The sequence below is a fragment of the Mauremys reevesii genome, linkage group 3 (assembly GCF_016161935.1).
Source record: "Mauremys reevesii isolate NIE-2019 linkage group 3, ASM1616193v1, whole genome shotgun sequence".
In the NCBI taxonomy this organism is placed as follows: domain Eukaryota; kingdom Metazoa; phylum Chordata; order Testudines; family Geoemydidae; genus Mauremys; species Mauremys reevesii.
Genome location: NC_052625.1, coordinates 114625604 through 114638993, shown reverse-complemented (window position 1 = coordinate 114638993; position 13390 = coordinate 114625604). Strand labels below are relative to the sequence as shown.

The window sequence follows — 13390 nt, the reverse complement described above, 5'->3', positions numbered from 1 at the left end:
ATCCTGATGATTGGGGATGGGGAAGGGGGAGAAGGCAAGGGCTTTCTTCTTCAGTGATCTTGCTGTGGATAAGGAAAGTCACCAAGCAATAAGTGAATGTCCCTTTGGAGATTATGAGCGTTCCTTGGGGGGAAGATACCTAGCCATAGCATCCCTAGCCCCACTAATCTCTGATTGATGGAATGGTCCCTTGAGCAACTGGGCATGAATTAGAGAAGCCTTCACGGTACTCTGACTTACTCCAGGGACCAGGCCAAGTCCTATCCTTTCCCAGAATAAAGATGGGTTAAGGTCACTTTTTCGAGCAACACACTAGCAGGTCCTCCAAGGGCTGAGAACCTGGGTCTACTCCTTATGTGGTGCTCATTACCATCGCATCTGCACACCTCTCAATAATTTAAAATGAAATAACAAAGACAGTTTCTTTTGCTTTCTTCACAAAAGATAGGATTAAATTTCTTGATTAGAGTTGGTCGATTATTTGTTTTGTTTTATTTATGTTGTTATGGGAGAAGAGCTTTTGAGAGAAAGCTCAATCAAAGAAATGAGGTTTCCATTTAATTCTATGAAGTTGCTACTTTCTTAGCTCCTGTGGAATGAATTCCACAAGTTAGGTTCAAGCTCCTATGAAAGTTGAGTCTCTAGCACTGAAAGGCATTCCTTCAATTAGCTGGGGCCAATCCCCAGGACGGTTTTGAATACTAGGACAGAGACACTGACCTGAACTTTATTTATTTAGTAGCAAGTGCAGATAACAGAGCACTGGTGTGATAGGTCCATGGCAACCTATGTTGCTAAGCAGAAAGGCAGCTGCATTTTATACTAGTTGACACTTTTTCAGGATGTGTGGCTTCATTCCTAGATAATACTTAGTTGCTATGATCGCTCTTAAAAATCAGAAATGCATGGACCACCATGGCCAAAAGGGTGGGCTGCAGCCTTTAGGCTGGTCACAGATTGAAGTAGCCTTTTTGACACTATGAACAGTGAGGAGTCCAAAAGACTCCAGGGTTGAAGACTGATTTAACAAACTGAGGGCACATGCCTCAGTGGGGGGTACATTACAGAGAAGGTCAATTCTTCGAGGTATGTCCCTCTTCCCAGTAGCATCACCTCCATCTTACTGGAGCTCAGTTTTAATCAGTTGTTGTTTATCTAAGGGCTGATTTAGCTAAGAACACAGCAAGCTGGAAGATGGTTTTGTTTAGATCTGACACAAAAGAGATGTAGAGACTGGTGTCATCTGAGTACTGGTGTCACTTCAGACCATATTGTCCCCACCAGCTGTCCCCGTGTCCCAGGTTGAATAATACAGGGGAGAGGATTGAGCTTTATGGGACTCTTCAAGTGAGGGCTCTACCCCTGCCAGATGTGCTCGCTCTCCATGTCTGACTCAATTCCACTGGCTGCCAGTTCCTGACTTCCTCCTCGAGCCAGGAACCAGATGTGGGGAGGTGAAAATTCTGGCCAGGGTAGAGTGAGCCAGCAAATCTTACAGTAAAGAAGGGAGGCAAATTAGGATTAGTGGCCAAGAGGGATGGACAGACAGGATAAGGCTGGTGAGCTGATCAGTATGGGGTCAGAGAGATAGACCAGGTGAACGTTGCACAGTTTTTGTATCCCTGTGCCACCTCTCAATCTGTGTTTTCATACAAAACTGTCTTATTACACACCATTCTAACTTTGACACCTCCTCCCTACCATTCACCACTGAAGGGATAAGGACCTCAAACAGGATAGGACATAATGTCCACTCTAAAGGCCTGATCCTCAAAGGTGTTGAGCATCCACAACTCTCAGTGATATCAACAGAAGCTGTGGATGTCCATTCTTGCTCAGGAGAAGGCCATACATGTGAAGCAGACTAAATGCAAACTTCCTGTTCTTATCATTTGGATTTGAGCATCAAATTCACACCACACAGTGGTGAAAAATACCACTGTCAAATGGGTCCACCATCACACAAAATGTACAAAAGCAGTGAAAAACAATTGTAACATACACACTAGAGGTGATTTTACTGTTCACTTGGAATTGCAATACAAATATTTTGAAATAAAGAAAACAAATGACCCTATCAATTCTAATACATAAAAATGAATGAATACTAGCTAAATTGGCTCAATTTTCTCAAGAACATTTTTATTATAAAAGTATAAAACAATTTTCTTAAGACAAAATTTTAAAAAACCTATTTTCTGTTAGCTTACCTGGAATACCTTGGCGAGGAGAATTCTCATTCAACTGGGTGGCTTTTTTAGGTTTTGTTTTGCTTTTTGTTTTTGTTTCATTTTGTTTTGTTCTTTTTTTGCAAACAAGTAGTCTTCAGTGTTTTTACAGCAGTGGCTACTACAGAAACTATATCTCTTGCACTTCTTATCTTGGAGGGTGGACAAAATGAACAAACTGAAAATAATACTACAATGAACAGTAAATGATTAAAGGTTTATAATACAAAAAATAGTGTAAAAAGGAAGACAAGTTTAAATATTGTTGTGTAAGAAAGGGATGAAAACAACACAAGGATGAGAATAAGTAAAATGATAGGCTGGAACATCTGGGAAAGTAAATACAAAGACACAGAGAACAGTTAATTAATAAAAAGGAAAGCTCAACATTTCAACAGAATAAGCAGTGAAGCAGGGTCTAATCCTGTAAAGGTGCTGTGCTGAACTCCCACTGGCTTCAGTGGGAGGTCTGCATGCAGAATGCCTGCAGGGCTATGCCCCCAAATTACTGATTTAAATACCATATTTGTTTGTTTGTTTAGAAAATACTAAGTTACACACTTACGCAGTGTGAGCCCATCCTTCAAATGCTCCATGCACAGGTCTCCTTTTAAATTAATGGGAGTTTCTACTGTGCAGAGCAATTGGCTAGGTGGCAGAACTGTTGAAAAGGATCTGGGGTTTATAGTTAAGGTGACCAGACAGCAAGTGTGAAAAATTGGGACAGAGGGTGTGTGTGTGAGGGTAATAGAAGTCTATATAAGAAAAAGACCCAAAAATCGGGACTGTGCCTATAAAATTGGGACATCTGGTCACCCTATTTATAGTGGATCACAAATTGAATATGAGTCAACAGTGTGATGCAGCTGTGAATAAAGCTAACAACATTCTTGGGTGTATTAACAGGAGTGCTGGATGTAAGTCATGGATGTAAGTCTCACTCTACTCGGCACTGGTGAGGCTTCAGCTGGAGTACTGTGATCAGTTCTTGGCGCCACACTTTCAGAAAGATGTGGACAAACTGGAGAGTGTCCAGAGGAGAACAACATAAACAATAAAAGGTTTAGAAACTGACCTATGAGGAAAGGATAAAAAAACTGGGCATGTTTCGTCTTGAGAAAAGAAGACTGGGGGAGGAGGGACCTGATAACAAAGTTTAAATATGTTAAGGGCTGTTATAAAGGGGATCGTGATCAATTATTCTCCACATCCACTGATGGTAGAATGAGAAGTAATAGGCTTAATCTGCAGCAAGGGAGATTTAGGTTAGATATCAGGAAAAAAATTCTATCTATAAGGGTAGTTAAACTCTGGAATAGGCATCCAAGGGAGGTTGTGGGATCCCCATCATTGAATTTTTTAAAGAACAGGTTGGACAAACACCTGTCAGCAATGTTCTAGGTTTACTTGGTCCTGCCTTAGTGCAGGGGGTTGGACTTAACTCTTTGAAGTCCCTTCCGGCCCTACAATTTTATGATTCTATGATTATAAATGCCAGATCGGGCCCATAATCTGCATGAGAATATGGTATAATGTCTTTTCCTTTTGTTAAAAGATGCAATGCACCCTGTCACACTTATAGCAATTGACTGTGTCTGTGACTTTCTGATACAAGGGAACAAACAATCATATTAATCAACATATGAGTAAGAAATAATAGCTTTCAGCTTTACCTGGCAACAATTCTGACTGTAGGGCTAAAAGTACTATACAACGTTAATATAACCTAATATGAGACTTACTACGAAGTCTGGAGAAGTTTAGGACCAATAGCAACATTTGAAGTGATTCGTGTTAAGATAAGGGTAATTAAATATTATTCTTCAGGGCATAAGATGATATTCACAGGGGCCAGGAAGGCATTATCTCCCTGAATTCAGCATGGCACAACACTGCATGTAGTATGGAGTTTTGTTGTTTTTTGTTTCTTTTCTTTGCACTGCAGCATAGGCTTGAGTCACTCTAGATGCCATATACCATACTTCATTAACCATCTGATCTGTTCAAACACTTGCTGTATTCTATTCTACAGTTGGTTTTTGGTCATCACCCAGATTACACTTCCATTTCAGTCCCTCAGGCCAAAGAACATTTGTGCACTGACATTATTGGTGATGTCAGAAGAACTCTGGCAAACACTGCTGCAAAGCAAGAATGTTGTGTCTCCCACAATAATAGTAGCTACAGTATTTTGTTTATTTATTTTTTAATGTTGAGGAGCCCGGTTCTACAAACCCTTCCTTATGTGAATAGTCATTACTCACATGAGTAGCCCCATTGACTCCAGTAGGAGGATCAAGTCCTATGTGATGGACTGGGGGATTTAAAATTAAATCATAGATATTTTGGAACCAGAGATTTTGCTCATCAGATTATAATAATTTTAATGCATTGTAGAGAAAATTAAAGGCTTAAACTATTTGGCAGTGTCTTTTTACCTCTAGGCTGTAATAAGTAAAAAACTACCTGACTCACTGACAAAGGTTCATCTGCACTTCGGTCATCTGACGACTTTGGAACTTCTAGTCTGTCGATGAAAGTCTGGAGTTCTTTCCTAAATGCCTTCATCTGTGCATTGATTCGATAAAGAAGCTCATGCTCCCGAATCCTACTGCCATCATCTTCTTCATCCATGAGTCCAAACAGATCCCCATTGGCCACGTAAATTCTTGCCTCTGTTATGATGGTACTTGTATCAGAAATCAGTCGATCTATCGTTTTGCCCAGTCGCTCGGCTTCAGAGCGGATGTCCTTCATCTGCTGCCGATCTGTGAAGCTCTTCTGCCACCCAGTCGGTGTAGGATAAAAAGACCTAGTGGGAGTCAGGCACCGGATATTGCGTACCTCCTCAGAGTCACTTTCCCCTCCAATGGGACCTTCCCTTTTGCGGTGGGGAGGGCGAGAATCATCATCACTTTCTTTTTTCCCTGCATCACTTTCAGCATCACTGTCTCTGGGGCTGCCCCGGATCCCGAGGTGAGAGGCCAAGTCATAGCGCTGCATGTTGGACATTAACACTCTGTTTTCATACTGAAGTTGCATGACTTTGCCACTGAGCTCATTGATTTGCATTCGGGCAGCTTTTAGCTCTTCTTGCAGTGCTTCTGTCTTGGCATTATCATGGTGCCTCGAGCTCTCATGGGTGCCAGACTTGTATTTGTATTTGTTTAGCTCTGTTGTGATGCGCTTGTTTTGTTCCTCCAGGTCAGCCAAGTTTCTCCTCAGCAATTCTGTCTCATCTTCAACTAGCTGCAAATGCTGCCGTAACTCTGAGAGAGATTCGCTCTGTTCCCCCATGAGGGGATTTGCTGTTCCTGAGAAATCATCTCCTCTTAAATCGTCAAGCTCTGCTTTCAGTCCTCTATTTTCTACTTCCAGTTCTACTATTTTCCTTCCAAGGATGTTGGCTTCTTCCTCTACTAATCTCAATCTAAGCTTGAGTTCTGCTTCCCTTGTGGTAGGTGGTCCTCCAGCTTCACCTTTCGGTAAGGGACTGTCTAGATCCCCATAAAATGATCTATATTTTTGAAGCTCATGTTCAAATCTGTCTTTCTCCTTATCAATTTTAGCCATTTTTTTTCTCATAAGGGCAGCTTCTTCTTTAACAAACTGCAACTGGCATTTCAGATCTTCATTGTCCTCCTTAAAAAAAAAAAATGAAAATAATTTTATGTCAACAAAGAGCACCATTTGAAATCAAACACAGCTTTAAATCAAAAGGTTAACAATAAAAGCAAAATACCATCAGAAGTTAAAATGTAATTATAACAATTATTTTTCTACATCTGAAGATGAGATTAAGACAAAAAAGCCTTCTTTCTTTGCTATGAAAGCCTGAACTGTTCCCAGAAAACATGCGTTTTCAGCACCCTTTCATGAAAGACTAAGATTTTATTGGCTCATGATGTGTGGAAAGTGAAAAGAGAGTGAGAGGATACTTTCTAAGCTTCATACCCAAAAGGCTGAAAAACCAAAATTGAAAGTCAGTTAAATAAGGCAACATATATAGAAAAGAGTCTCAAAGTCTGCAGCCAAAGGGCCAAGTCCCGGAGTCCTGATCAGATAAAAGTCTTGTTGACTTCAATGGGAGTTTTGCCTTTCATCCGGATCCTACAAATTGGACTTCTGAGCCCATGCAGCACCCTACTGCAGTCAATTCACAGGTCCACTTGTACTGTTCTCAGTGCAGGATTGGGTCAGTTGTCAAGACTGCAGATCTGGGCCCAAGATCCCTATATCCCATACAGCAGTATGATATAATACTAAACATCAAAACTAAAAACAAAAACAAAGGGCCAGATCCTCAGTTCATGTAAATTGGTGTAGCTCCATTGAAGCCTCAAGCTGAGGATCTGGGCTGTTATTACCTCAACATACCTCAGTGGGTGTCTGCTGTGACTTTTTTTCTGATTTTTGCAAGTCTTTGCTCCCTCTTCTTTTCAACGACAGCTACAAAAAAATGAGATACATTGAACATGTCACTAACCATGTATCTAATTCAGTCCCCTTTTCTAATAAATACCAAATCACATACAATTATTTGGACTGCTTCTTCTAATTCCTGTAATATCACAAACAAGGGAAATAATTCTATCTTAAAATAACACAACAGAAATGCTATATAAGGCATTGTAAAATAGTAACCACTCTTGGTTGCCTTTTCAATATTCAGACATCAAATAATAAATGCTTAGAACATCCCCACGAGGCAGGTAACAAACTTATCATTATAACTCATATTGTATAAATGGGTAAACTGAGGCAAGGGGTGACATCCTGGCTTCATTGAAGTCAATGAAGTTCTGCCATTAACGTCAATGGAACTAGGATTTCACCCAGGGAGCTTAAGTGACTTCTGCCCGAGGCCAAAGAAGGAATCAGAAACAGGCAGTTCCCAGTGATCAGGAAATTAGGCCTCCCTGCTTTCATTTAAAAAAAAAATTAACACTAGAGTTGGTGAAATAATTTATGAATCAGTTATCTGATGAGCTTAGTCCTCTTTTCTGTTCACTGTTTGTTTGCAAACCAATCCTGATGTCTGTGAAAGTATTAATTAGTCACAGGTATTAACCAAATTGTCTAGCTGGCCAATTTTCAAGTAGCAGAGTGTTTGCAAATGGTTCACTATTCACAGAGTAGGATGGGTCATCAAAGTCACATGATATTGTTTTCTTCTGGCTGATCAGATAACTGGAAGCTTTTAAATACAAGAATCATAGAAATGTAGGCCTGGAAGGGACCTCAATAGGTCATCTAGTCCAGTCCCCTGTACTGAGGCAGAACTAAGGTCTGGTCTACACTACATAGTTAGGTCGATGCAAGGCAGCTTACGTCAACCTAACTATGGAAGTGTCTACCCTTAAATTTCGCTCCCACCAATGTAACTGCCCCACTACGTGGACTTAATAACTCCACCTCCATGAGCGAAGCAAAGTCAAGACTGATGTAGTTAGGTTGATGCAGTATCAGTGTAGACACTGCATCGCTTATGTTGACAGTTACTGGCATCCACAATGCCCCACACTGACAGTACAATACATAAAAGCACTCCTGGTGAGGACGCACACCACTGACACAAGGAGCAAAGTAGACATGCACAAGTGATGTAATTACTGCAGCAGCTGTATGCCAAGATAAGTTAAGTCAACTTAATTCTGAAGCGCACACACGGCCTAAGTATTATCTAGACCAGGGGTTCTCAGCCTTTTTCTTTCTGAGCCCATTCTCCCCCCCACCAACATTCAATAAAAACGCCATGGCCCACCAGTGCCACAACTGCTTTTCTGCATATAAAAGCCAGGGCCAGCGTTAGTGGATAGCAAGCAGAGCAGTTGCCTGGGGCCCCATGCCACAAGGGCCCCCACAAAGCTACATTGCTTCAGCTTCGGACCCGGGGGGTAGGGCTCAGGGCCCTGGACTTCAGCCACAGGTGGTAGGGCTTTGACTCAAATTTGTTGCCTCAAATTTTTAACAAACATTAAAGTTATTTTTGGTAGCCAGGATACTAACATTTGAATAACAACAATAACTTGCCTTTATATATTGCCTTTCATTCTGCTCTTCTCAAATTTTAACTATACCCAATGCTCATATCGTCCGCTACTGAAATGAAGCAGCTGTTTAACAGCACACAGCAACACTATATAATTTTATAGCAGAAAGCAACAAAGAATACCACATATACAATTAAAATTGGAGGAGTGATTTGAGTAGTTAGATTGTGCCCAATTGGAATTTGGGTGGGACACTGGGGTTAACACCCATTCTCCTGTGAAAAGTACCATGGGGAATTTAATGACCACAGGAGGTCAAAACCTCAGTTTTATATGTCCTCTAGACATAAGAATGGCCATACTGGGTCAGACCAAAGGTCCATCTAGCCCAGTATCCTGTCTCCCAACAGTGGCCAATCCCAGGTGCCCCAGAGAGAATGAACAGAACAGGTAATCATCATGTGATCCAAAGCTGACCTCTTCAAAAAACACAGTGCGCCCTAATAACATGTCAGAGCATTGATCCAATATGGACTCTGAAGAGAGAATGTCATCTACTGACTATCAAACACTATATCCTGCAGTCCCTGAATAATAAATTCAACAGGATTTTTCAAAGAGATAGATAGCAATTTAGAATGTCTATGCATACCTGCCATCATTTTATCTTCATATTTCATACTTTTAAAAAACACAGATCCTATTTTCAATGTGTGAAATTATCTACTGCTGCTAACAGATATTTTAATTAATGGAAACTGAACATAAAATAATTAGGGACTGAATAAAAAACACTGGACAAACTAAAAATGTGCTCCCTCTCCATGGAATCAGATTCCTCATGTTATGTTTCTTTGGGCTCCAAATGGAAGGAGAGAAAGACCTTGGGTGAAGCACCTCACGGTGACAAAGAGTCGTGATTTAGGGTCAGGAAGCAGAGAGAGTGTTTTGGGTAAAAGAGGAGATGGGCTGGGATTGAAAGAAGTGAGAGAAAATACAGAAGGGCAAAACAGAAAAAGGAAAAATACATTTAAGAGCAATGCAAATAAAAAAATAACAAATGGAAACGCTTGGAGCCTGATTTTCAGACTATGACCTCCATTTGGCACATATAAGATTTTATGCATATACCCTATGTATGCACTTTTGGTGCACTAACACCTGACAAGATAGATTATAGATTCTGTCACTTCCATGTGCAGAATTTTCATGTGCAAAATCTATTTGTCCACAATAGTTATGCACATGAATTCCTTTAGGATATATTTCTCTACTTGTCTCCATTCTTTTCCTTTGGCTTGATTACATCACCACAAGATGCAATGCAGCAGCATCCAAATCGCACCCCCAACTGCTTCTCAACTGCAGCAACAGACCTACCACTAATATTTCAAACCTGGTTTCGAACATTATTGGTCTAAAATGTAATTTTTTTGCTCAAAATTTTTTTCCTCAATAATTTGAAAACTGTACTCAATATTTTTGTGCATTCTTATAGCAAGAACAAAATATTTCCCTAAAACAACAAATATTATTGTTTATAGGGAATTAACAATATGTTTATTGCTAATGAAAATATTAAACCAGTTGAACTTTTTTTTTAACATGCCCCTCAAGATTTTTCAAGTGTACTTTAGCTAAAACGTAGTCAGGGTCTGTTACACAAAACTATCATTTAAAAAAATCTACCATTGTATTTAACAATTATGATCCAAAAAGATGACAAACTACATAAATAATTGATTTAGTTTGAAGATGTATTGAGTATACTTTGATTTTTTAAATATGTTTGTCAGACAGGTTTACAATGAAAATTGATTAAGGATATTTCCGGAATACCTGATGAAACAAATTATGTATCTGAAGTGGAAAAGACTGAGATATGGTCTACCAAATGGTGACTACACCAAGGATTTTAGGGAACTCTCCCATAGCGATTAGCAACTCCACCAGAATTAGCAACAGTGGGAGCACTAAACTGGCTGTTAGCATTTCTACAGCCTATTGAGTAACCCCGCTCAGAGCAAGTCTAGAAGACATGGAGGTAAAACTTCACCACTTTACCAGCGATGAGCAGATGAAGCCAACCACATGAGAAACCACCATAACAGAGAGGGATCTTTACCCATGCTCCCATCTTCAGCTAACACAGATGTCATGGCCAGGGAAAAAGGAATGCAGCTGTTGTAATAACTTCTTGGAGCCATTGCAAGTTAGAGCTGGCTTTAAGCTATCTTTGCACTCCCCGATATTGGTGCATCTGTGTACCATGCTGGTCTCTAGGCTGCTCTAATTTGCACTTATTGACCAGCCTCACACAAAGTTGCCCCAAGTTCAGGGAAATGCAAAGCTGGTTAAAGTCACCTTTGCACCCTTCCCCCAACTCCTGACTTGCTCTGAGCACTTCTTGCCAGACCCTAGGATCTGACCCTGAATAGACATGAGAATTGAAATAATCACTTTACTATCACCTATTAAAAAAAATCAAATGAATAGGTATTAGAAACTGAATGGATCCTCTCCAGGCTGGTGACTGAAAAGACATTCTACCCTCAAAATAATATGTTTTTAAATGTCCATTTCATTCCTAAAGTTTATCAGCCTTCCAAGACAAGGGCCACACTCCTAATAAACTATCTCAATCACCATGCTGGGCAACCTGCCAGCAACACACCCAGGGCACTTGCTTTGTCTCTGATGGGCACAAGCATACATATCCTACCAATCCAGTGTTCTGCCCAGCCTACTCCAAGGGCAATGTCCTGTGTACTTCAGTACCTTGCTTGCTCACAAGAATGAAGCAGGGAGGTAGCACAGAGGGATATTAAGAAATGCAAGTGAATATTCATACCCAGGAACTGAACAGAAAGTTGCTAGGTCTGGTTATAGCCCTAACAGCTCTATCAGTGTCCTCTTAATATTAAAAATGGCATATGTTACACTCAGTACTGGAGAAGGATATAGAATGCAGGCATCCTTCACCAGGAAGAGATAAATAGATCAATGTAGTCATTTAAACTAGTTGAAGCCAATATCCCACTTCAGAAGAAGGGGGCATGGGGTTTCTTCAGCTATTTATATTTTACATGTGCTTTGTTTTAAATTATTTTATTTATCGTTTTCAGATTCATTCATGTCTGAATATCATAGTCACCTGTTGATTAAATTGAGAAAATTTCAAAAGGAGAAAATATACAGCAAAATTTACAATCTATCTAACAAAGCCCTCAGAACATTTTGGGCCAGTCACACAAACAGGTAAAGCATCACTCATAAAATAAGCAAAGATAGTAGACACGTAAAAAAAATTCTATCGTTAGTGTGAAATGAAATAGTACACCAACACCTAGCATACTTTCATTTGCATTTTTATCTGCTTTTTCACAAACTGATGCAAAAACTCAGAGAAATGAGACATGAAAGTCAACTTTACCAACCTCTGTACATGTGCTAGCCATGCAGCATACCCAATTCTGATTTCTGTTGCTTGTGACTATGCACTTTCTGATCAAGCAGAGTTCAGCACAGTAGTGAAAGCGAAGTGTTCTTTCCTTTAAGAGGCTAAACCCCTTGTAACTGACCACCAAACCTTTCAACTGATCAAGAACTGGTGATTAAATTCAAAGAAAGATACATCTAACCATACTCAACTGAACCAGATTAAGGTTGAAGGTCACCACACAGTCCCCTAATCCTGGAGTGCACAGCCGAATTTCAGAGTGCAGTGACTCCTTTGAAATGAAATGCCTGGCTCAGGGCACTTGGTAGAACAGAGACTATGGTAAACTTGTTTCCTTGTGCTCTCCCAGTCTGTCTGTTGTATCTACCTGTTGTCTCTTGTCTTAAAGCATAAGATCTGTGGGACAGAGACTATCTTTTTATCCTGTGTTTGTATTCTGCCTATCAAACCCACTGTGCAGGATGAATACAGCCTCAGAGATGCACAATGCTGCTTTGTCAAAAACTACACAAGGCGGCTAGTTGGTGAATTTATGTAGTTATAGACCCACTGACCTTGCAGCGACTCAAAAAGAACCATCTGTGTTATATTTGTACAGCACTAAGAAGCCTCAGCCCACATTGGGGCCTTTGGACACTACCATGACACAAATACATACATAATAAAATACAATAATACATACATTAATAAATCATTAATAATAGGAAAGAGGAAGCCGCAGGAAGCTGTGTTCCATGGCTTCCTACAACACACACAGACACACAAAGTAGAACTGCCTGAGATCCACCATGTTCAGGGCCAATTGGAGATCAGGCAGATCTGTAGATAGATCTTACAGTTGTCTGCAGACTTCTGCACAAGAAGGCCAGTAGAGCTGAATCCTCCAATGCCAGCAATTGGATCTAGATAATTTTCCACAAACCGAAAAAATATGAAATAGAGAGAGACTTTGAAGGAGGGGCTTTTCATCAGTTTTGTTTGCTCCCTTTATTTGCTTCTCTTCATTTTCTGTTCCAAGTTGGGAGTCTAATGAAGGCATAGTCTGTTGAACTTCAAGCCACAGTACTTCTCAGGCCTGACAGCACCTCCTAGATAGGTCTGGGTATGAATCCTTGCCTGCTCACCAGATCCTGTCCCTGCTGGTCCTGACAGCTGGACAGAGGGGAACTCCTTATCATGTGGGAATTGGAAAGAAGTGGACCTTACCTCTTGATTCAACCTTCCACACTGTGCACAGAGGGACTACAAGGGGACACTGCTTGCCTATGGAAAGAGCCATCTCTTTCCTGAATTGACAACAATCACCACCCACCTGTTGCCTGATCCTAAGGAGGGGCTGGCTGTTTCTTTTTCTTCCTGTCTTCTCTGCTGTCTGTGTTTGGTTTTGAGGGCACTGATTTGGCAAAACGAACAGCTAGGAATATTTTCCATCATAAAACAAAAGGGAATAAAACAAGCTGGTTTTGTAACGTGCAATTTCCCCCACATGTTTAAGCTAATCAAGACAGTGCGTCAGACTCTCCAGAGCATAGTAGGCAGTTTGTCCTGCTGCATCAGTGTAATCCTGCCACTATCCAATAAAGTCATTGCAGTGGAAAACAGAGGTTGGCAGCTGCTGGCACAGTGAGTTCAGGGGGCATGATACAGGAAAACAAAGTACTGTCAGGTGCAAAAAGATGTCACACAGATCCTCACCTTCCTGCCTGGTG

The 13390-nt window shown here is 40.6% G+C and overlaps 1 protein-coding gene across 1 annotated transcript in view; it reads right to left on the bottom strand.

Moving 5' to 3' along the window:
• Positions 1-2243: 2243 nt before the first annotated feature.
• The window catches only part of SOGA3 (SOGA family member 3), a 32826-nt gene continuing 21679 nt past the window's right edge, over positions 2244-13390 (bottom strand). The window contains 3 exon segments of the mRNA XM_039530813.1: positions 2244-2557; positions 4695-5870; positions 6606-6677. Of these exon segments, the coding sequence (XP_039386747.1) occupies positions 2447-2557; positions 4695-5870; positions 6606-6677 (1359 nt within the window). The 3' untranslated portion in view covers positions 2244-2446.